Here is a 24,141-nt window from a genome sequence, read left to right on the forward strand (position 1 = left end):
TGACACATTTCAACTATTTTATTTGCTTCTGGGGTGTCAAGTTTGGAGTCTCCCAGAGCCCAGCCCCGAGCAGAGCCCAGCAGACCCTTCTCTGCTCCAGGGGACCCTGGACACGGGGTCTCAGACAAGGCACTGGCAGGCACTCAGGTGGGGGAGAAGCCACACTGAGGACGGAGGGGCGGGGCCCTCCCCGGGGGACAGAAAACAGTCACTTTCAGCAAGAACAACTATTTCCTAGAAATTGAGAACAAAATGAAAACCTGAGATTTGGGTGGGCCCCAGAACAAGCCAGGCAGAAAGGGGGCCCCTTCCTAAGGCCCAGGTGTGGCCTCTCCTCATGGGCCAGGACAGGACGGGGACGCCACAGGCCGTGAGGAACCCAGAGCCGGGGGACTTCAAGACAAAACCCTGGCGTGGGCCAACCTGGGTCCAGGTGGAGGGGGCCATGGCCACTGCCAGCACCAGGACCTGTCCCCTTCTCTGTGCCCCGCGAGCACGGGAGCAGGGCAGGCACTTCTGTGTGTCGCTGGGCAACAGGAGAAAGGTCCTCAGATGGCCCAGACAGTGTGTGACAACCAGCCCAGACACAGGCCACCGGGATGGGGACGTCTGGGCGAGGGCATTCAGCACCCCCCAGGCCTGAGCCCTGCAGACAGGGACATCGACCAGGCCTGCCCCCAGGAGCCCCGTGCCGAGGGTCTTGGGGGGTCCCCAACTTCCCCACGGCAAACACGCTCCCCCCCCCAGCCCCCGCAGGCGGCCGTGAGGATTTGCACCTGGAGAAGAAGACAAAGCCCTTTCACTGTCCCTGGCCACTGGTGGCGCCCGAGTCTGTCTGTGAGGCCATTGGTGCCCGAGGCCGCCTCCGGAGGCTGCCCCGTAGTCTGGGGCAGAGGCTGAGGCCACAGAGAAGAAAGGAGCTTTGTCCCGACTTCTGGGTGCAGACGCTGTGAGGGGGCGGGGAGGTCAAAGGTCAACCGTCTAGACAGGCTGCCAGGAGAGGGGGTGTGGGGCTGGATCTCCTGCAGCCCCTCCAGCCCTGGCCCCCAGGGTGGGGCGCAGGCGCCAGAGCCACACACCAGGTGGCCCTGCTCCTAGGACAAACAGCCCCCCTGCCTCGGAGCAGACCCTGGCTGTTCTAGACGTTTCCACGCCAGCAAAGAATAGAGCAGGGGATTTCCCTTCGCTGAAACTATTGCAATGTGACATTTTCCCTTTATTTTCTTTCTTTCTTTTTTTTTTTGGTCCTGGAGATTGAACCCGGTGGCCTTAACCACTGAGCCACATCCCCAGCCCTTTTTAAGACAGGGTCTTGCCAAGTTGCTAAGGGCCTCACTAAGCTGCTGAGGCCAGCCTTGAACTTGTGATCCTCCTGCCTCAGCTTCCTGAGTTACTGGAATCACAAGCGCGTGCCACCCCGTGCCTGGCACAACATGACATTTTCTTTAAAAATCTGGCACTGACTGGGAATTCATGACTCAGCCCTCCTTCCCCTGGCCAGCCCTGCGTGAGTGGCCTCGGGGACCTTGTGTGCTCCAGTCCTTGACCCGGCAGGTCGCCAGGTGTCACCAGGTGACCCCAAGCTCAGTCCACCAGTCAGACTTCCCCTTGCCCTTCTCCCCTCCCACCCCACAGTCTCACTTCCTTCTCAGGCTACAGCCCTGCACACGCCACCCACCTCCTCCCCAGGCCCCCAGGGCTGCAGGAGACACAGAGGTCACAGGCTGTGGCATCTGTGAAAAAGGAGCCATCATCAGGTCCATGCCTGCTCACCGTCCCCTCCTCAGCACCCCAGGGGCTCCCCGGCTGCTTCCCACAGACCTGCCCAGCGACACCTCCCTCCTCCCCCAGCTGCCCGCCACGTCCCCAGCCTGACTCTCCACCATGAACACCGTCATCGCCTTCCCCACCTCAGACCGACCGTCTGCCAGCTCCCCGGGTCTGAAGATGAGGGGGGACAGGGAGACTCGGTCCTCCCTTCTCACACAGGGACATTTTTAGGCCAAGACCCACCAACACAGACAGACAGACAGACAGACCATGGAGCGAGCGATGAGTTCCACCCAACAGAAACGTCACAAAACGTCAACCCCTGAGGAAATAAAAGCTGGCAGGACGTGAGTGACGGGTTTAATGGCATCTGATGACGTGAGAGCCGCCCTGCGCTGTGCATGGCAGGGGCAGCTCCTGAGGAAGGCAGGAGAGCGACGTGCGGGACGACACACCTCTGAGGGGCGGAGCCACACAGGACCAGGAACACAGGGAGGGACGGGGACCAGACATGGAAACCTCTGGGCAGGTGCCCAGAGAGCCCAGGACGGCCCCTCCCGCCCCGTCACGCTGGGGCCTCTGGGGGACAGAGATGGCCCGACGGACGGAGGAGCCTGGGGTCGGTCTGAATGAGATCCCGGGGCCCCACGTCCCGAGAGCCCCATGTTCTTCTGCCACAGAAGCCGGCCGAGCACGTGGCTCTCCACAGACCCCGTGCTCAGGCTGGGGTCTTGGGGGACAGTGCCCAACAGAGCAAGGGCTGGCATGGAGGCGGCAGGGTCCCAATCACCTTAACCTGCCAGCCACAGTCCAGCCCGCTGCCCAGAGCAGAGCCGGGTCACACAACCATGCTGCTGGCCCCCAGGGAGAGCCAGGGCTCAGGACACTGTGGCCAAGACCACACCCGCCAGGTCCCAGATGGCCACACGACCATGCGGCAGGTCCACGAGGCCCCACCGACCTGGGAACGGGCGGGAAGGGGAAGGGAGTCAGAAGGCCCACCCAGCCACCTGGGGCTGGGGAACACCCGGCGGGACACAAGCAGGACTCATCCAGGGACAGGGTCCAGCACGCGCCCTCCCAGGGCAACAGGGAAACCTCGTCCCCAGAGAAAAGCTGATGGTTCCCCAGACGCCGTCCTCCTCCCTTGGTGGCACTGCTACAGGAGGACGCTCTCTCCTGACAGGCCTCAGGGTCGGGCTGAGCGTAGCCACCTGCTGAGGGAGGCCGCCAAGTTCAGAGTGGGCAGGGAGCGAGGTAGAGCGACTCCCGAGTCCTGGGGACATCCCAGAGACCACTCACATGAAGCCCACCGGGGCCCGCCAGCCCCTGCAGGGACACGCGGGGACACTCCAGGACGCCAGCTCCAGGCCCCAAGCCCAGATGCCCAGCGAGGCGGTGGCTACTTTAGGTGTCAAAGGATCCCCAGCGGCTCAGAGCAGCTGTCCCACGGGCACACGGCTCTGGTGTCAAGGGACCAGGCCCCTGTGGCTGCACTGTGGCCTGGCCACTGTTGTCCCAACACAAAGACAAGAGTTAAGTCCAGTTTTGGAGGCCACACCCTGGGAAAAAGAAAAGGCCCATCTGTCCTCGGCTGAGCCAAGGGTTAGCAATCGCTCTCGGCTCCCAGCTCACACGACTGTCCTCAAAAAGAGAAAAGAAAACCAGCCACATCCCAGGGCAGTCTCATCTGGGGCCACCCAAGCTTTGGGGACAGTTTTCGGCTGAGACTCTTCATGAGACTTAAATTTGAGACAAACCAGCCAGGAGCCAGGGGCTCGCTCTCCTCCACCCACAGACGTGGAAGGCAGATGAGCAGGCGGCCCGGCCGGAGGTCACAGAGCACGGGCCACCTGACCAAGATTCTCTGGACGTCCGGGCCCACTGGTTGACCTCCTGGCTGTGGCGGCTGTGTCCCCCAGTGCACAGGGGAACAGGAGAAGTCCCAGCCTCTGCTTCAAGTCCACCGGAGCTTCTGCAGAGAGAGAGGAGCTGGGTGACCCGGGACGACGGCTTGTCTTCCTGGCCAGGCCCGAGGGAGGACGTCCCTCTTGGGGCCCAACGGGAGGAGGTCTTGGGAGGCCTGCGGCTCTCAGTGTTTGTGGCAGTAGTTGATTTTCTCTTCTGACTGCTCCAGGAGGTCCAGCATCTCCTCGATGATGGCCCGCAGCGCCCTGCCCAGCTGGTCGGCGTTGTAGGGCTTGCCCAGCGGGGGCACGTGGACGAAGGCCGACCGGCCGTGGCTCTGGTACAGGGAGGTGTAGTAGGTGAAGTCACACAGGTACCTGACCCACAGGACACGGGAGGAAGGACAAACCAGGTCAGCCCGTCAACACGCAGGTGGCCGAGCATGCGACCTGCGGGAAGACGCCCCGGGCACACAGCGATCTGCCAAATGGGAGACCACTGCCCCCTCCCCAACGGGCAAGCACGGAAAACCCGGCTACTCCAAGTGCTGGGGTCCACGTGGAGAAGTGGGCAGGGTGGGACGGTGCTGGTGGGAACCACAGCTGCCTGTCCCCTAGGGAAGGCGAGTGGACGGGCTAGTGAAATTATAACCGTGTGGACTTTTCAACCTGGCATTTCCAGGTTCGAGAATCTCCTCTTGGGAAACATCCGCACGAGGGTTCAGGAGAGCAAAAACAAGGACCTTCACGGTTACGTAAAAAAGCAGAAAAACTGACGGCAATCTCCACGTCTGCTAACGGAGGGGGCTTGAGGGACTTTGGTTCTCCCGCCCAGTGGAATACTATGAAGTCGTCCACAAGGAAAGCAGCAGAGAGGGGTGGGGGTGGGGGTGGGGGTGACGGAGAACCCGCCGAGATGCATGTTGGCTGCCTCCAAATGGAAACTGGGGAAGGGGATTCCCAGGGAGATGCTTGTGATGTGCCCTACCCACGTGAAAACAAAGCAAAGCCAGATGAAGTCCTAGACCAGGTTACGGGGACCTGGTCCAAGCCCCATGGATAACACCGCCCAGGGATTCTCAAGACCCTCCACAGAGTGGGTAGTATTTGCACAAAACCTTCACACGTCCTCCCGGGGTCTTCAAGTCCTCTTTAGAAGACTTAGAATATCTGATACAAGGGAGTTACTATGGGGTCATCGTTATCCTGTGCTGCTGGGGGAATGATGACTAGGAAAAGCACCGGTCAGCACACATGCACCCGTGCACAGACATGTGCAGCATCAACCCTCCAACACAGAGGCCGACAGTGGCAACTAGCTCTGTGCTTCGTGTGTGTTGAGTGCCCCATCCAAAAAGGCCAAAGCCGACAGACTGGGCTTGCCAGTACCAGCCTCAGCCAGCCAGGGAGACCCCCTCACACCCACCACAGGGCCCACAGCGCCCTACCTGCCGGCATCCTGTGAGATGGTCACTGTCACATCCAGACCCAGCGTGGTGACCCTCTTGCACACAGCATCCATGTCAATGATGGAGTCGATGCTCTCAGGCCCGTCCTCCACGCAGCACTGAGAGCCAGGACAGAAGCGGCAGTTGTCCAGTCCCTTGTAGCCCTTGTTGTGTCCACATTTCTCCAGTGTGACTGTGGTCGCCATGCCCGATACCCCCACATGCACCACCAGCTGCAGATAAATGGGTAGGGCTTAACATAGCCTGGCCGCGGGACTGGGGGTGACCCCGGGCCAAAGAGAACAGCAAACCCCCCCACCCCCGCTCTGCCTGGGGTACATGGCTCCTGACTTCTTGCTGCTGGAATAGACCCTGCAGTCACTCTCACAGAAAAGGTTACCATGCAAAACATGCAAGGGAATGAACACTCAAGGGTACTTATGGCTGCTTTGTGTGCCCTTACAAACATTGCAAACAACCTAATTAGCCATTCCTGAGTGGAGGATAAATAAACAATGAAACATTATGCAGCTGTTAAAATGCCCAAGGCAGTTTTAAATAGAATAATCCTCAAGACCTGTTGCCAAGTGCAAAAGGCAAGGCATAGCTTCCAGGCATCTAGTCTGAAAGGTATCCAAGATGTAAGGAAGATGGTCACTTTCTCTTTATAACTAACTTTATTTTACACTTAAATTTGGGTTGTTTAGAAAAGTGAGATTCAAATCTGGGTGCCACCTCCCCCAAAACCCCCCAAACCCCAAAGAAAATGAAAGCAAGAAAAAGCCCAGAAACAAGTATGCCCAGTAGGAACAGAACAGCTCCACAAATGACCCAAAATTCCCCAGCCATGAGGCTAATAATGCCAGATGTAGCCCCAGAGACTCAGGAGGCTGAGGCTAGAGGATCGCAAGTTTGAGGCCAGCCTCGACAACTTAACAAGACTCTGTCTCTAATCAACTAAAACAGGGCCAGGGATATAGCTCAGAGGTGCAGCAGGGTCTATCCTCGGTGCCACAAAAACTAAAATGTAGGCTGAAAAGAATAAAATAAAATAAAATGAATAATTCATAAAATAAAGTAAAATAAAGTTTAGGCTGAAGAACCTGCTGTTTCTTCTGGTAGCTACCCATGGCCACAAGTGCCTTCTGGGCACAGGATATGTATGACTCAAGATTGAACTGTGTCCTTTGTGGAAAATGTAGTCCAAGTACGGAAAACCGGCACAAAAGACTGTAAAATATCTCATCAGTAACTTTTCCCCTAAAGGATGGGGGTGTGGCTCAGGGACTGGGCACTTGCCTAGCACACAGGAGGTCCAGGGTCCAGTCCCAGCACCACAAAAAAATAAAAAATCAAAAAAGGCCGTGGGAAGGCCACCCACGCCACCTGGGATACAGAAGCGCACTCCAGGATGTTTACACAGTGACAAAATCACCTGACCCATCTCTTAAAATATATCCCCACATTAAGCAACACAGGAACATGTGACTGTAACTTGCTTTTATTTGTTAAACTGGATGAAGAAGATTACCTAAATGTAACAGGAGGGGAAAGCATCTATGGAACCCCTGGTCCACAAGCTTCCAGGACCCCCTCTCCAAGACAAAGAAAATTCCACCTGAGACCAGTGAAGTGGCCTCCTTGGAAAGGGAGATGCCTGCCAGGTACAGTGGCGCTCATCTGCAATCCCAGAGACTCGGAGGCTGAGGCAGGAGGATTGCCAAGTTCAAGGCCAGCCTCCACAACTTCCCCTGACTCAAAAAATAAAAAAGGGCTGAAAGCGTGGCTCAGTGGTACAGCAATGGCCTAGATTTTGGGATGCCTGGGTTCCATTCCAGCATTGGCAATAAAAATAAATAAATAAATAAATAATCAAATTAAAAAGGAAGACCCTCTGGCCCGCTCTGGAGCCCCTAAAGGAGGCACGAGGGACGACAGGAGGCCTAGGACCCCACTTCCCACCAGCACCAGCCAGCTAGGCTCCGCCCACCATCCTGGCTGGGCCGTACAACCCGTGATGGGAGGCCAGTTCTGCTGCCCCCTGGACTTCTTTCCCGCCCCAGGTGGTCTGGAGAGAGCCGAGGTCACCCTCGGCTGCGGGAGTGGACACGTGACCCAGGCTTGGCAAATCAGAGTAGGCCTCTCCTCCTCCAGCACAGTGATTGGCTCAAGGGCCAGCACGTGACCGCAGCTAGCCAATCAGGATCAACCGTGGACCTTGGGGAAATACTGGGGGGACGGTTCTCTTCCTGTCCAGGGGCTAAAATGCGAGGTCACCCAGCTGCCGCCACCTGTACCCCCAGAGGCGCTTCCCAGCGCAGAGCAGAGCGCAGCTGAGGCCAGCAGGATGCGGACAGCGCTGCGGGACACGGATCGACCTCCCCTGAAGCACACACGCTTTTCTGTTCAAATCACGTCGAGAGGGGCTTGGGCACTCTGTCATTTATGGGGTTTTTTGGTGCTGGACATTGAAGCCTGGGGTCTTAACCCCCGAGCCACGGCCTCAGCCCTCTTTAATTTTTTTATTTTAAAATAGGGTTTTGTAAGTTGCCGAGGCTGACCTTGAATTTGTGATCCTCCTGCCTCAGCCTCCGGGTGCGCCACCTGCCCGGCTTTCTGTTTTGGGGGGTCCTGGGGGTGAACCAGGGCTGTGCACGTGGGCACCTGCCCTGCCACTGAGCTGCACGACCTGACCCCGCAGCTCCTAAAGGTCACTTGTAACCAAACCCAAATCCTCACTGAGGGACAGAACCAGGCTGTGAGGTCCCAAAGACAGCGCTCCTCCCTCACAGAGACCAGAAAAGCAGGTCCCTTTTGAGGCGGGGGCTCTGGCACTGGCCATGATGGAAGGAGGCGGGCCACACAGCGTCCCTGGGTGTGGTGGAGCCCCGGGAAGCCCCGCCCTCCTCACCTGGGGACTGTGCTTCTCCCACAGGGCGGGGATGAGCCTCTGCACCGTTTTGTACTCAACCGGAATCTCGTACACGTGCAGGTCCACGCTGTCACCAAGACCCAGCTTCTCCAGCTCCTGGAGGAGAACAGAGGGAGGCTCGTGATACCAGCAAGGAGAATGCGCTCCTGGGGACAGCCTTGTTTGTCCTCAGGACACAGGCAACTGCCCTGACCGCTCCCGTGGAACAGGCAGAGACATGTTTTGTGTCCCATGGCTGCTCCTCCCCTCTCTCACCACATCTCCAAGGAAGGTGGCATGATTGTCGTTGGAGCCAGGCTCTTGGGTTTGAACCTCGCCTGTGTGACCTTAGGCAAGATGCTTAACCTCTCTGAGCCTCAGTTTCCAGATCTATAAAATGGGAGTAATAAAGTCCTTCCCTTGCAGGGGAGTTGTTAAGAATTAAATGGGCCAATTGACACAGTTCCAAGCAATGCCAGGCACATTTTAAGTGTTCAAATAATGTTAGTTGCCATTACTAATATGGTTTTGTTGTTGTTGTTGCTGTTTTGGTTCAGGGGATGGAACCCAGGGCTTCACATATGCTAGGGAAATGCTCCACCCCTGAGCTACATCCCCAGTCCCCCTTTGTTGTTCTGGATAAAAATTATTTTTAGACTTGGTGCGTGGTAGGGAGCAAGTTCTCAAAATATACATTTGCAGATGGACTCCACTCTTTAGGGAGCTTCCAATCATCTCAGGCTTGTGATGAAAAGGTCACAGGGATCACCAGGCACAGTGTGTATGCCTGTAATCCCAGGGCCTGGGGAGGCTGAGGCAGAAGGATCTGAAGTTCAAGGTTAGGCGCACTTAGCAAGACTCTGCCTCAGAACAAAAAAAGAGTTTGAGGCCAGGCCTGGTGGTGCATGCCTGTAATCCCAGAGGCTGAGACAGGAGGATCACGAGTTCAAAGCCAGCCTTAGCAACTTAGCGAGGCGCTAAGCAACTCAGTGAGACCCTGTCTCTAGATAAAATACAAAATAGGCCTGGGGAGGTGGCTCAGTGGTTGAGTGCCCTTGAGTTTAATCCCTGGTACCCACTCTCCCAAAAGAGTTTGAGGATCGAGAGACGGAGCAGGTGTGGTGCCTGCAGCTGCAGCCTTGGGCCTCCCTGCCTCCACTGCTTTCTACACCATCAAACCCTGATTCCCGTGCCTGCTCCCACCACAGCTGCTTGCAGTGGGGTGACATCCTGATAGCCATATGGGGCCTGCCTCACCTGCTGTGCACCAGCTTAGCCACACTGTGCACTGTAGTGTGGCTTGATCCCCGTGATACAGGGCTGGCTGGGATCCAGGACTGCCGCCGCCCAGCGTCATGACAGGGGACCATTAGCCCAGAGAAGATCTGTATTAGTCCATTTTCTATTACTATAACAAAATGCCTGAGGCTGGGTTACTTTATAAGAAAGGGGGTTTATTTAGCTCACTGTTGTGAAGCTTGAGGTCCTGGCTCAGGCTTTGGCTGAGCTCTGGTGGGGATCTCAGGGTAGAAGCAGGTGCGAGAGGGGGAGGTTACACGGCAAAGCAGGACACCAGACGGCAGTTAGGGGTCAGGCTCAAACCCGGGGGTGCTCTATTCCCAGCCCTTATATGATTTGAGACCAGGGCTCACTGGTTGCCCAGGCTGGACTTGGACTGAGATCCTCCTGCCTCGGCCTCCCAAGTAGCAGGGATGACAGGCCTGAGCCACTGGCCTGGTTCGGCTCACCCTTCTCTAACAGCCTTCTCTGGAGGACCAGCCAGGGTCCCTGAAACTGCCTGGGCTCCTTGTGCAGGGAGCGAGCTGGGCGGCCCACCCTCCCCACTGGGCCCCTCCTCTTACCCTCCCACCAACGCTCTCTCTCTCTCTTTTTTTTGGTACTGGGGTGGAAGCCAGGGCCTTGTGCCTGCTAAACCCCCGCCCCTGCCCTCCACAGGCCACACCCAGGACCAAGCCTCCAACCCGTGAACCTGGGGACACGCTGCAACCATGTCCCAACCTCAGCAAGATCCAAGTCCCAAAGAGGAAACGCGGGTCCACCCTGTGTGCACAGCTCTCCCGCCAGCCAGCGGCGGGTCCAAGCTGGTGTCCAGCCTCCTGCGGTAGGACCCTTCTTGTCATCAGAAGTCACCAGCTGCACTGCCGCACAGCGGGCGAGGCCGCCGGCCACACAGAGACCCTTCTCCGAGGTTTCTCAGATGCACCCAAGTTTTCCATGGCAAAGGGATTTGGAGACCTAGACCCCACCATGGCCACCAACAACCCCAACCCCGTGCAGCCCCGGCCCTGCACCGGGGGATCCAGAATCGCTCGAGGATGGGGAGGCACAGAGCGCGGGCTGCGCACGCGGGGAGCCGGGGCCACCCCAGCACCCACCGCACAACATGGTGATGATGGTGATGAAGAACTAGATTACATCACATTCCTTCCCAGCTCCAGCCTTGTCCCAAATTAAATTGCAACTCCCCGCGGTGGCCCTGGTGCCTGCAGGGGGCGCTCCTGTCATCTCCCCGTCCTGGCCTCTGGCACCCCTGCAGCCACAAGGCCCTCCTGGCCAGGGCCTTGCCTCTCCCCACACCTGTGACACTGCTGCATGCCCCGCCCCAGCTTGCTGCCTCCGGGGAAGCCCTTCCTGAGTCTCAGGCCCCTTGCCACTCTCCCCGTCCCTTCCCGTGGGAAGGCTCCCTCACACAGCAAGTGCTTGCTATGCGGCTGAGGAACCTCGTGGCTCAAGTTTGGACTGATGGCAACAGGACTGTGTGGCCCTGGGCATGTCCCCAGACCTCCTGCAGGAGCCTTACCTGCCTCAACTGTAAGTAGGGGTTGGCTGCGACCTCGCTCTCCATTTCATCCTTTGCCACATTTAAAGTGAGCTTCTGACCGTTCACAATCGTCAAATGGTAGAAACAACCCAAATCCCCGTCAACAGAGGGAGGATAAATGAAATGCGGCCTGTTAACCTGGTGGAACATTATGCAGCCATGAATAGGAATAGAGCTGGATGAACCTCCAAGACCATCCTGAGTAAAGAAGCCAGTCAGCACAGGAAACAGCACGTCCAGTTCCACTCATAGAAATGGGCAGAACAGACACATCCATAGACAGAAGGCAGAGCAGTGGCTGCCAAGGGCTGGGGGTGGGAGTAGCAAGTGATGGCTATTTGGGATGGGGTAATGGAATGTTCTGGAAAAGATAAGGTGATGGTTATGCTATTGGATGAATATGCCAAGTGCTGATGCATTGTATGCTACCTACTTGTTTTTTGCAGTACTGGGGATTGAGCCCAGGGTCACGTACATGCTAGGCTAGACACGTGCTCTGATCCTAAGCTTCACCCCAACCGTCAAAATGATGACTAATTTTATGTTATGTGAATCTCACCTCAATTTAAGAAGAGGAAGAAGAAACAGTTCTTAACGGCAAGGTTGGCAGAGGGTAGCAATAAGGGGCATGGCCTCTATAGAGTAGATGATCAACTTGGTTCCTTCCTTCCCCCACTGATCGGCTGGGTGTTGCTGGACAAGTTGCTCGCCCTCTCTGTGCCTCAGTGCTCTCATTTGTAAATGTGGTTAACAGTAGTGCCCACTGCACAGAGAGAAAAAAATAACAGAAACGAAGGGCAAGTACCTAGATCCAAGCTAGCTCGGGGTTTTAACACACCAGTGGGCTTCCTTTAAGAAAACCTGGGGACTGGGGTGTGGCTCAGTGGTACAGCATGTGCTTGGCCTGCGTGAGGCCCTGGGTTCCATCCCCAGCAAGTCAAGAAAAAAACAAAAATGAAAGCCACTCTGGCTAAGGTACAGCAATCAGATGAACCCTCTTGTCTGGAATATCTAGGAAAAAAAAAAAACAGACAAAATATATAAATTTATATTCTTCTCGTCAGGCCTCCCGAGACAATATAGTGGAGCACCTGTTTACAGAGCACGCCGTTGGGTTAGGTATTCGCTATGGTTTGGATGATTGTCTTCCAGGGACCCAGGTATTAAACCCTGGTGCTAGCTGGGTGCTGTGGCACACACTTGTCATCCCAGCAGCTCGGGAGGCTGAGGCAGGAGGATTGTGAGTTCAAAGCCAGCCTCAGCAACTCAGCGAGGCCCGCAGCGACTCAGTGAGACCCTGTCTCTAAATAAAACACAAAAAAGGGCTGGGGAGGTGGCTCAGTGGTGAAGCGCCCCTGGGTTCAATCCCTGGTACCAAAGGGAAAAAACAGGGTGATGTCATTGGAGCTGGCAGAACCTCTAAGAGGCGGGGCCTGGTGAGAGGTGTCTGGGTCCTGGAGGTGGGGCCGCCCCCTCTCTCTCCTTGGCCCTCTGGGCATGGTGAGGTAAGCAGCTCGGCTCAAGCCCTGCTCTGCTCCTGCCCAAACGGCCTGTGTCACCAAGGCCCAAAGGCAGGGGGCTCATCAATCCTGGACTGAACCCTCCGAACTGGGAGCCAAAGTAAACCTTTTCCCTTTAGAAGCTGATGACCTCAGTATTTGCTCTAGCGACAGAAAGCTAACACGGTATCCGACATCTAGAGATGACCTCATCCACTCACGGAAAGGTCACAGCATTTCATAGAAGGCACCTGAGCACTCTGGGCTCTGGGATCCCAGGGGCCTTGGGATCAGCCCTCAGACACTAGGGGACAACTGCAGTTGTGTCTGTACAGCCAGAGAGAGAACCTCTTGCTGAAGGTGTGTGTGTGTGTGTGTGTGTGTGTGTGTGTGTGTGTAGGAGCCCAGGAACGAAGGCTGTTCTGGTCCTGCTAACAAACCCAAAAAGGGTGAGGTCGTTTCCAAGTACCTCAGCTGTCTTCCAGACAGAAGCTCAGAGGTGGTCACAGGAAATCCAAGAGTACCCAGCATGTGGCAAGGAGAAGCTCACAGTGCCTGGCAGCAAATCAGAACTCACTAGGCACCAGGCGCGGTGGCACGCGCCTGTCATCCCAGCAGCTCTGGAGGCTGAGGCAGGAGGATCGTGAGTTCAAAGCCAGCCTCAGCAATGGCGAGGCACTAAGCAACTCAGTGAGACCCTGTCTCTAAATAAAATGCAAAATAGGGCTGGGGACATGGCTCAGTGGTCGAGTGACCCTGAGTTCCACCCCTGATTCCCCCCAAAAAACAAAACAAAAACTCCCATAAGGAGAAAAAATGATCAATAGAAACAGGCTGAGAATTAGACAGTTGCCAAATTTCTTAAGAGCCTGACAGATTGTATGGTCCCCTCATCCCCACCCTACCCTGGGCCCTATCACCACACTCCAGAGGTGATCCTTTAAGACCCCCCTTCTAACTCATGCACAACTATCCAATTAATCACAGTATGGCGACCCCTTATCTTTTTTTTTTTTTAAGAGAGAGAGAGAGAGAGAATTTCAATATTTATTTTTCAGTTCTTGGCGGACACAACATCTTTGTTTGTATGTGGTGCTGAGGATTGAACCCAGGCCGCACGCATGCCAGGCGAGCAGGCTACCCCTTGAGCCACACCCCAAGCCCTGCCCTCCTAATCTACAAGGATATGTTCCAAGGACCCCTGTGGATGCCGAAATCTCTGATAATACCCAATTCCATCTTAACTAAGCACTTAATTCCTTTTCCATCCCCCCCTCCAGTGCCAAGGATAGAACTCAGGGCCTGGCACATACTAGGCAGCCTCTACCACTGAGCCACACCCCCAGCCCTTTTTATTTTGAGACAGAATCTCACTCATTTGCCCAGGTTGGCCTCAAATTTGTAATCCTCCTCCCTCAGCCTCCCAAGTAGCTGGGATCACAGGCATGTGCCGCTGCTCTTGGCCTCCTTTCCTATTTTAACTAAATATATAGCACACACTGTGGCCATAACTTCTGCACCAGAACTGGCACGAGTTTCTTTTTCCTTCTCTACAATTTAAAGGGCAGAAAAGTCATTCTTTCCATAGATCAGAGCAAGCTCAAGATCTGATTTCTTCTTTACTTATGAGCGAACTCTCAACTTTCCACTTCAGGCAGCACTTACAGCTTCTGTATGTCACATCTGAATTCTCAGAATCACTACTCTTATGCTTTGGGAGCACTATTAAGTTAATAAGGATCACACAAGCACAATGGTACCAGGGCAGGCCATCTGGTGACTCACATGGCTACGAAATGACCAATGGGTGGGTAGCATATACACCGTGGATACATTGGGCAAAAAGCTGATTCACATTCCAGGTGGGATCAAGTAGGACAACAAAAGATTCATCAACCTACTCAGAACAGTACACTTATTTGTGCCCCCTTATTTGTGGGCATTGCTGAATTTATTTTCACATCAATTACAAACTTCAGTAATTATTTTCTCCACTCTGCAGTCTGTTTCAGAGATCCATCTGCATGTCTACACTGTCTGCTGCATGATATTCCACCTCAGAAACTGGCTCTTACGGATTCAACCATTTTCTTATGTTGGAACACTTAAGTGACTTCCACTTTTCCTCAACTGCACGCCATGCTGCAGTAAATGTACTTGTGCAAATTTCTCACACCCATGTGTGTGGCACAAATGCCAAGAAGCGGCATCACTGTCCTGTAAGATTAGTACATATTTGTTATCAAGAAATATTGTTGGAATCCCAGCTACTCAGGAGACTGAAGCAGAAGGATCACAGGTTTAAGGTTAGCCTAGGCCACATAGTGAGAACCTGCCTCAAAATTAAAAAAAAAAAAAAAAAAACTTAAGGTAGCTTAGTGGTAGAACACCCCTGGGTTCAATCCTCAACCCTGAAAGAATAAAAAGCAACTTGGGCTCTACTCTACTGAATGGGTTAATTCACTCATGTGACTAATGGATTAATGGGTCATTTACCAAGTGGGACTGCCCTAAGAGCTATGTGTGATTGGATTCCCCCCTCTGCTACCTGTCTCTTGCCATGTGATGCCCTGCTGTGGCCTCAGAATTCTACCAGCAAGAAGACCACCCTTATTGATAAGACCTCTCAGCCTTGGAGGAGAACCATGAACCAAAATTAACCTCTTTTCTTTATAATGTATTCAGTCTGTGATATTGTGTTACAGCAACAGAAAATACATTAAGACAGAGACCCACTGATCTCTTCTCTCTCTTAAAAATAAATCAAATGTGCACCATGGTGGTGGATGTCTGTATTTCCAGCTCTTGGGAGGCTGAGGCAGTAGGTCTGCAAGTTCAAGGCCAACCTGGGAAACACAGGGAGACCCTGTCTCAAATAAAAAATAAAAAGGGCTGGAGGGCCGGGGCCGGGGCTCAGTGGCAGAGCACTTGCCTAGCATGCGTGAGGCACTGGGCTTGATCCCCAGCACCACATAAAAATTAGCAAATAAAATAAAGGTATTGTGTCTAACTGCAACTGAAAAAAAAAAAAAGGTGGGGGGCTGGAGAGGCAGCTCAGTGCTAGAAAGCTGGCCTGGAATGCAAAAGGCCCTGGGGCCCATTCTGGGCGGGGAGGGGGAGCAGTTTCTCTGTAGTAACCTGGAGGAATCTCCGGGTGTGAGCAGTGAGAGGGCGCCACCTTCTGGACAACGAAGGAACGGCCGCGGGCAGCGGCACGGGTTGTCCATCTCTGCAGAAACTCACTTGGCACTTGGGCTCCTTCTCCTTGTCGCAGTTCTGGGGATTGAACCCAGGGAGCTCTACCGCTGAGACACATCCCCAGACGCCCCCCCCCCCTTTTTTTTTAATCTTGAGACAGGGTCCCCCTGTGTTAGGTCTGGAACCTGCGATCCTCTCTTCAGCCTCCTGTGTAGCTGGGGTTGAGTTTGACGTGTGAACCAAGTCAGCGCTTCCCAAGATCAGAAAGTAAACCCACCCACAGCCCCTCTCCTCCACACCTGATTCCTGCCCTTCCCCTCAAGGAGCTCAAGGTCATGCCTTGAGTCCCAGGTGACAGGTGCTGTTTTTAAAATCAGGACGGAAACCTGGATTGAAGAAAAGTAGCAAGACTGGACACGGTGGCCCACGCCTGTAATCCCAGGGGTGGCCCACGCCTGTAATCCCAGGGGCCCGGAGGCTGAGGCAGGAAGATCTCGAGTTCAAAGCCAGCCTCAGCCACAGCAACAGCTTCACCCCTCCAAAAAAAGATACATAAAACCACCTAATTTTTAAATATTTGCCCTGTACATGATATATATATGTACATTCTTTTAATGTATATTTAAAAATTATTTTTTAGCACTTCCCTCTTGCCCTCTGGCCCCCCAAAATATTTTCAAGTTACTCCTTAGAAAACAAGTCATTTTTAATTTTTTAATATCTATATATTTTTTGCCCAGCCTGGCCTCCTGCCTCAGCCTCCCAAGACTCCAGGAGTGCCCCACAGTGTCATGAGATACTTTGTGGTCACAAAGGACAACAGGGGAACTTTTCAGGGAGAAATCCAGCAGATCCCACCTCAAGTCAGAGGATGAGATCAAAGGCACCAGTGACAAGACACAGTCACAGCTGGTGTCTCCTGATAGGTCACACCCAGAAATGGAATTCTCACCCAGAAATGCAGCGCCTGAGGCCTGAGGCTAATCGTGAGGAAACAGTGACAAACCTGCAGCAGAGACAGTCCACACAGTGACTGGGCGCTTCTCACCACACATGTCAACACCCGAGACAGCAGGGAAGAGGGAGAGAGTATGCAGAACAGAGGGGCTGAGGGAGGAGAGACGTGATCTGGAAGGTTCTCCCTGTGGAAGGCACTCCTAGGACAGTTGGCAAGATCCGAAAACAGGCTGCAGAGTTCAGAGCTGCACTGACATTAAATAAGTCTGAGCCTGATCAGGACCCTTTTAGGGCATTCACAATGAATTGCTTAGGGGCACGGGGTGGCATGTCAGCAGTGACCCTTCTGTGACTCAGAGAAAAATTCTTTTTAAAGAGAAAGAGCAAATGTAATAAAAGATTAACGTTTGGGGAAGCCAGGACGGAGCTCTGCTCCCAGATGAGAGGCACAACTTCAGGTCCCTGTTAGGAAGGGTGACATGGTGACAAGTTTATAAATGTTTCTCTGATTTTCATCAGAGTGAGAAAACAGCTATAACCTGACTTGCAAAAAAGAAAAAGAAAAGGAACCAACACAAAGACTCTCCCTCCAGCTCCCTGAAGCGCCACCAGCCAGAGCCCGGGTCAATCATCTACCAGGTTTGTTCTTGCTGTCCCTAAATCCTGTCAACCATGACCCTGTCCTCCCCTGCCTCCATCCTTTCTGCTCTCCTGTGGCCCTGGTGGAACTTTCTGGCAATGCAAAGCATTGTTAGGAGACAGGAATGAACAGGATCCGTGTCCCAGGCCGAGGACTTTAAAAACCACTTTTACGAGTTCAGAGCTTCAGTTGGGGACCTGTCCCTTCGCCAAGCGTGCTGCCCATGGCCTGGCCACCTGCAAGCCCAGCCAGCCCGTGGCTCGATTTAGTGGCACCGCACTGACTGACAGGGTACAGGGGACATGAAGGTAACCAACTCTACAAATCTTCCCGGAGCCACCAGGACATATGACCTGCTGAGGCCAGATGCCCAGCTCAGGGAGCCAGACCTTCCTACCCATCCTCTCGTGACCTCTCTTCCTTCCAAGGAGTGGGCACGACATGCCCCATGACTTCACCCCCTGAATATCATAGCCACTGGGAGATGTTTCCCAAGCACCTGGGGACTCACCCACATTAATTTTTCTTTTCTTTTTTTTTTTGGTGCCAGTGATTGAACCCAAGGGTCCTTAATCACTTAATCCCTGAGCCACATCCCCAACTCTTTTTATTTTTATTTTTTAAATTTTGAGACAGGGTCTTGCTAGGTTGCTTACTGCCTCACTATATTAGTGAGGCTGGCCTCGAACCTGCAATCCTCCTGCCTTAGCCTCCAGAGCTGCTGGGATTACAGACACACACCATGACCCCTGACTCGCTTTGATGATTTGAGGCAGAAAATGAGGTAGCCTGGCAAAGGAGCCATGGAGAGAGTCGTCTTCCTGGCCTAATATTTGCTCCTTATGTCTCTGGATCCCACCCATGGCCACCCCCAAGTAGGAGGGAAAGTCTCAACTAAGAAAATCACCATCAAGGGGCTGGGATTGTGGCTCAGTGGTAGAGCGCTTGCCTAGCATATGGGAGGCCCTGGGTTCGATCCTCAGCACCACATAAAAATAAATAAATGAAATAAAGATATCTTGTCCAGTTACAAACAAAAAATAAATTTAAAAAAAAAGAGAGAGAGAGAGAGAACCACCATCAAGCCCTGTGGTGATGCATGCCGGTCCTACCAGCAGTTTGGGAGGGTGAGGCAGGAGGATGGAAAGTTCAAGGCCAGCCTCAGCAACTTAGTCCCTGAGACCCTGTCTCAAAAAATAAAAAGGGCTGGGGTGGGGCTGGGGGTAGAGCGCTTGTCTAGCCTGTGAGAGGTCCCGCGTTCCATTCCCAGCACCAAGACCAAAAAAGAACCCAGGATAGTAAAAAAATGTCACATATGGTAACCCTGCTTAGGATGGCACTCCCTCTGGGGCAGGCTGGGGAGTGACGGGTGAGGGGCGCTCCGAGTGAGTGGCTCGTCCCTGTCCCCAGCATCTTCTCATGCGCATTGTTCAAAAGGGGGAGAGCCCCGGGGTCTTCGCGGCTCCACGGGGAAGATCTGGATAAATTCTTTGCCTCTGGACGCATCCTCTTCCAACCTGGCAGGACAGGTCTCCTGGGGAGGCGGGGTGCAGCGCACCCGGAGTCCCGCAATCCTCGGAGTCCCGCAATCCTCGGCAGCGGCCCGGGCTTGGGCTGGGGCTGGGCTGGGGCGCCCCGACGCGCATTGTCCCCCCGCCCCGTCTACCTGACAGGACCCCGCCGCACGCCGCGCCTGACCGATTCCCTTGACCCCACGACAAAGACCCTCTTTGTTCGCTGGTAATATCCTTAGCAGGTCTGTCTAGACTCACTGTGGCAGTAATTGTCCCGGGATGTCACCACGTTCTGTGACCCGCTCAGGCAAGGAATGCTACAGACAGCCCCAGCCTAGCGCTCCCTGGCCCTCCACACCCACCTGAGCCTCCCCAGAGACAGGCAGCCGGTGTCCCAGCCCATCACCCCATGTCTAGGGGAGCAGGGACACGTGAAGGGCACAGGCCCTCCTGCAGGAGGTGCTGGGGAGAGGGAGGGGTGTATCTCAGCCCCTGGGGAGGCTGAGGCAGGAGGATCACAAGTTTGGGGCCAGTCTGACAACTTGGACCCGTCTCAAAAAAAAAAAGTAGCTCCGAGGCTGAGCGCTCCTGGGTCCCATCCCCCGCACTGGGGTCAGCCACCATCCTGGGGAAATATTAAACTGGGAGCTTCCCCCCAACTCCCACTTCCCAAAGAGGCTGGTGGAAACAGTTCACTCTCTGTGGGGTGCAGCCCCCCTCCCCCCAGAGCACGAAGAAGGAAGAGTCAGGAGAGAGAAAGGGTGCAGCGGGGAGCCAAAGCCGGCAGCCTGTGTGTGTGGGGGTGCTCCTTCCATTCAGGGCCTCTTGGGCTTCTGAAAATTCAGTGAGGCCACGAAGCAAGGGCAGCTGGCACCTTCAGGTGCAGGGGGACACACGTCCACTGTCGCCTGCCTGCAGCTGCTGTGGACACCAAGAACAGCCCAAGGCTTATCTTCTTGAAGGATGGAGCTGGCCATCCAAGCAAGGTGTCACCTTTTGTAACAGGCAAATCTGCCTTCATCCAGGGCAATGGAAAAGAACCCACGGCAGCTGCAAGCCACCCCGGGGACATGTCTCACAGATCCCGAGCAGCCACAGGTCACTAATGGTGCCAAGTTCTAAATCGGCAAAACTCACCAAGCAGCGAGCAAGTCAGCAGAGGGCTTAATACCTGGGCTGTGGGGCGCAGCCAGGAAGGGATACAAGGGGCTTCTTGGAGCAAACATGGAAGAACCACAGAATGTTCTAGATCTTGATCCAGACTCAGGGGTGCACATACATAAGACTTCACTGATCCTACAGACAAGTGCCTCCAGTCTGTATGTTTTTAAAGGGAAGCAACCAGATCTGAGAAGACCAGCATCTTTTAATCCGGGGAATGGAGGAGAACCTCCTTATTTCATAAACTTCAGGAACAAAGTGGCACATGAAAAGTTCAGGTCTGGAGAGACGAGGAACCGAGCAGAAAGGGTCTTTCCCCCAGGGCCACAGGATGAAAAGCTGCCAGCCTCCACCAGGAGCCCCGAAGCTCAGAGGGATTTCCAAAGATTGTTTAATTGATTTTTCTTCTATTTAGATGCAGATCGCAGTGTCTGGGGCCCAGGAATTCAGACACTCGGCTTTGTGTCCACTCAGCCCCGTGAAGGCTCCTGTCTGAAACTTGTACAAAGCCAGACACACAAGTCTTCAGAAACACGCTGTTTCTTTTTGTCTGGGGCTCCGGGGAGCGGGTGCGCAAGACGGGCCTCGGACACGCTCCCATCTGCAGGGTCCCGGGACCCCGGCCCTCCATCCTGCTTGCAGAGTGGGGTGGGAAAACAACGGGGGAAGCAGCCAAGACTCTGAGGTCTCGAGTAGGGGGTGATAAAATAGTGGGGAGGAGGCAGCTGGGGATCAACACCCTGAGAGTTCCATTTGGATTTCTCTCCAAATCCAGGAGTCTGGGCTGAGAAGCATGGAACACTTTAAATCAGGCAGCTAATGGGCTGATTTATATAAGGGGGAAACATGTCTCCCTTTCTCTCTAGTCATTGTTCCCGAGCTGCCTCCAAACGCCCCATATGGCACAGAAATGAGGACAATTCTGCAGGCTGGCACCCTGCTCGGGACACCAGGGAAGACACCCCCCTCCCTGCCTCCAGTAGGCAGATTTTTTTTTCCATTCCCAATTACTGGAAGGTGACAGTAAGGGTCATTGTACCCTCTCCTACAGGTTTAAGACACCTCCCCCAACCATGTCCCCATCTGGTCTCCCAAACCTTGGAGACACCTGACCAAACACCAGGGCCTCCTCAGGTTGGCCATCTGGAGACCAACCAGAGCCCCCGTTTGTCTGAGTAAATGCAGACGATTTTTGATAAAAAGAGATGAAGGTTCCCTATTTGGATGCTTCCTAGGTAAAGAGGGGCCCAGCCCCACTTATGCACCTGCGCTGTGGAAACAGGTAACCTTGACATCCGTGCCACGACCCCCCAGGACCCAGTATGTAGCTCCCAGCCAGAGCATGGGGGGACTTCTGAAGCCGTGCCACTCCTGTTTCCTCGTTGTGTGACCTCAGATAACTCCCTTGATCTCTTCCCCAGGCCTCAGTTTCTACATCCATAAAGCGGCCATAAGAATAACTGCAACTACTTTGCAGAGGGAATTGAGAGAATTCAAGAGAGCCGGGCAGAAAAAGGCACATTCAACGAATGTAAGCGGCGGCAGGGACTCAGTGAAGGTGTGTGTATCAGCCTTGAATATTTCGAAGGAGACTTTCTTCAGGGCCAAGTATTTCTGGAGGAGCCCAGCTCCAGGCCCGACTCCTCCCCTCGGGATCTGAGTTACCTGGACTGCAATCCAGCTGGCGTTCACAGTGTGTTCCCCAAAAGGGCCGAACCCTGAAAAATAGTAAGAGCAACGAGTTACCGTAGAGCCGTCCTTCCCAGCCTGTCGCAGGACTTCTTTTGAATCCCAGCTCAGCGTCCCCCTCCTCTGCCTGTATGCTTTCAAACGAAGTCCAGGAGTCCTGTCTTCACGTCCCCCCGACTCTCATTTCTCACGCCCAGCAAGAGGCCAGGAGCCTCCATTTGCCCCAGAAAAAAAGCTGGTCTCTTCCTTTCTCAATTTCTTTCACCATCCTCCACCCACCCTACAACTATTTTATCAGCCTTCAGTGTTGAGTCTCCTGACTCTGGAGATACAGGGCCTTAGGCACTCCATGAATCACCGCTGTGTAAGGAATGACCCAAGTCATCTGCATGACAGTGACATTCAGCCTCTCAACTTTCCTTTAAGGCAAGGCTACTTCCTGGCCCCACTTTACAGGAGCAAGGACTGAGGCACAGGGGTCAATCCAGATGCTAAAGGTCACAGTGCAAGAAGATGGAAGAGCCGGGATTCCAACTCCCATCCGGGAAGGTTCACAGCCTGAGCTTCCCTCTGCTAACCACGGGGTCATGCTGCTTAAAAACTAAGAATCTCTAAGAGCATGGGCCAGCTGGGTAAGGGTTCCTTATGATGTCAATGTCATGGGAGAGAGACAGTGCCCTGGGATAGCAGGTGGGAGCAGCAGTTCAGGAGGGGACCTCCTGACTCCCTCCTTCCACAGATTCTGAGTCCCAGCTCAGTCACTTACAAGTGGGGTGACCTCTGTGAGCCTCGGTTTCTCTTTACACAAAATGGGACACTGTGAAGATGTCCAGAACCCAGGAAAGGAAAATGCCCTGGGGCTAGGGATGCAGTTCAGCGACAGAACCAAGCACAGGGCCAGCCTGCATAATGAGAGCCTGAGTAATAGATAAGAAGATTGAGGACAGCTGCAGGGGGCAGGGACTCTCCACACCTGTTAGGAAGGTGAATGGCTTCCTCCAATTTCCTGGGACTTACAGCAGGCCCACCTCTAACCTTCTAGGCTCACAAAACACCTGTTGGAACGTTTTCTTTTTCTTTTTTCTTTTTTGTGGTGCTGGGGCTCAAGCCCAGGGCTCCGTGCCTGTGAGGCAAGCGCTCTAACTGATCTGTATCCCCAGCCCGGAGCGTTTCATTTACTCCCCCCCCCCAACCTCTCTGGAGAGCAAGTCAAAATGCCCCTGCACACACGCACACTCCAGGGGCCTGGCGGATGTTGACGGGCCACTTGGCCCCGAGGTGGAGTCTCAGCGAAGAGGAACAGTTGGTTTCAAGAGAATCAGTGACAGCTGGGGCTTGGCGCACCGAAAACAATCCAGGCTGAAAAGGTTTTGGCTGAGACAGTCCCTGGGACGGCCAGGAGGGAGCCCGGCGCCCTCGGACCTTGAATCCCTACCAGCCCCTGCCCGAGGGGAGCAGCCCCCCGTTAACTCAGCACCGGGGAGCAGCGGCTGGGAGGTTCATTTGTCACGGGGGCACTTCCTGCCCGTAAGTCAGCCTTTGTCCCCTGGGGCCAGGGGGTGGGGACAAGCCCGATCTCGGGAAGGGTAGGAAGGCGGGGTCCAGTCCAGTCCGCTGGCTGGGCAAACAGAACAGCAGGTAGGTCCCTGGAGGGTCACTGTCCTCAGGGGTACGAAAGGACTCCAGAGGGGGCCTGCTCCAAGCGGGGTACTTGCCCGGACCCTCCCCTAGCAAGTCCTGCCTGTCCTGACCCCCTGTCCTGGGGACCGCGGAGGCGCCCCCTCCTCCACTTTCCAGGTCGCCCGAACTGAGCTGGACTCCCTCGGGCGATGACATCTTCCCAACCTGGGACGACGTGCAGCACCTGCCCGGTCCGGCCCGCCACCCCGGAGCCGCCCACCAGCCCCGGCCGCTGCATACCAGTCACCACCACCGCCTTCCTGGGCTGTTCCATGGCGGGATCCAGCTGCGCCTCGGACCCGCTGCTGTTGGGACTGGCGAGTCCGTCGCCGCCCCAGCCGCCGCCGGGACTCCGCGCAGCCCCGCCCTGGCCCCGCCCCCGGCCCCGCCCCCGGGCGCCCGCTCGGCGTGCGCGCCCCCGGCCACACCCCCAGCCTCTCCCCCCAGCCACGCCCCAGTCGGGCTTTGGGGACGCAAGTTCCCAGTCCCGCCCCGGCCGGGCGCTCAGCGTGCGCGTCCCCGCAGGTCCCAGCTGTACCCCACCGGCCGATCGGCGTGCGCGCCCCCGGGCGCCAGACGTCGCTTGCGCGGCCTGCACGCCGCACCCTCGGCTGCGCCCCAGGGCGCCCGCCCAGCGCTCACCAGCCGGTCCCTACCTGCCAGCGGGCTAGTCCGCCCCGCGGGTTGTGGCAGCTGTCCGTCTAAGAGCCTGGCGCCGGGACTCGCAGGTCGTTTGTACTGCCAGTATACATTAAGCGCCTACTGTAAGCCTACTGCCAAAAATTGGGAGCAGGAAGAACCAACCGGGGACGGTTCACCACCCGCTTATTCACAGCGTTTTGCACATGGGGAAACCAAGGCACAGCTCCAGACCATTTGCCCTGGGCCACTTCTCGAACTTGGAAGGGGTCACAGAAGCTGCATT

General features: G+C 55.1%; 1 protein-coding gene and 1 long non-coding RNA gene across 4 annotated transcripts; one reads left to right on the forward strand and one right to left on the reverse strand.

The window, feature by feature from the left end:
- Pgpep1 (pyroglutamyl-peptidase I) lies at positions 1-23,575 on the reverse strand. 3 transcript variants are annotated; one of them, XM_071601051.1, is made up of 5 exons: positions 23,457-23,575; positions 21,513-21,565; positions 8,037-8,153; positions 5,126-5,358; positions 1-4,015 (listed from the first exon to the last, which is right to left on the reverse strand). In XM_071601051.1, exons 1-5 carry the CDS (start codon positions 23,488-23,490, stop codon positions 3,514-3,516), a joined length of 939 nt encoding a protein of 312 aa, XP_071457152.1. In that variant the 5' UTR covers positions 23,491-23,575; the 3' UTR covers positions 1-3,513. The 3 variants fall into 3 exon arrangements, with proteins under 3 accessions (XP_071457152.1, XP_027788057.1, XP_027788058.1); XM_027932256.2 differs by having other exon boundaries at positions 3,773-4,055; XM_027932257.2 differs by lacking the exon at positions 8,037-8,153 and having other exon boundaries at positions 3,773-4,055.
- LOC139701629 (uncharacterized) lies at positions 16,662-20,010 on the forward strand. Its single transcript, XR_011704179.1, has 3 exons — positions 16,662-16,710; positions 17,052-17,171; positions 19,712-20,010. It is a non-coding gene; the product is annotated as an uncharacterized lncRNA (long non-coding RNA).
- Positions 23,576-24,141: the final 566 nt, after the last annotated feature.

This window comes from Marmota flaviventris, chromosome 1 (assembly GCF_047511675.1).
Source record: "Marmota flaviventris isolate mMarFla1 chromosome 1, mMarFla1.hap1, whole genome shotgun sequence".
Classification (NCBI taxonomy): domain Eukaryota; kingdom Metazoa; phylum Chordata; class Mammalia; order Rodentia; family Sciuridae; genus Marmota; species Marmota flaviventris.

Excerpts from the sequence above, each read along its gene's own strand:
- Pgpep1 (XM_071601051.1), bottom strand. The coding sequence starts at position 23,490 with ATGGAACAGCCCAGGAAGGCGGTGGTGGTGACTG. Across the intron at positions 21,566-23,456 it reads GAAGGCGGTGGTGGTGACTG|GGTTCGGCCCTTTTGGGGAA; the intron begins GTATGCAGCGGC and ends ACTATTTTTCAG. Across the intron at positions 5,359-8,036 it reads GGGAGAAGCACAGTCCCCAG|CTGGTGGTGCATGTGGGGGT; the intron begins GTGAGGAGGGCG and ends ATTTATCTGCAG.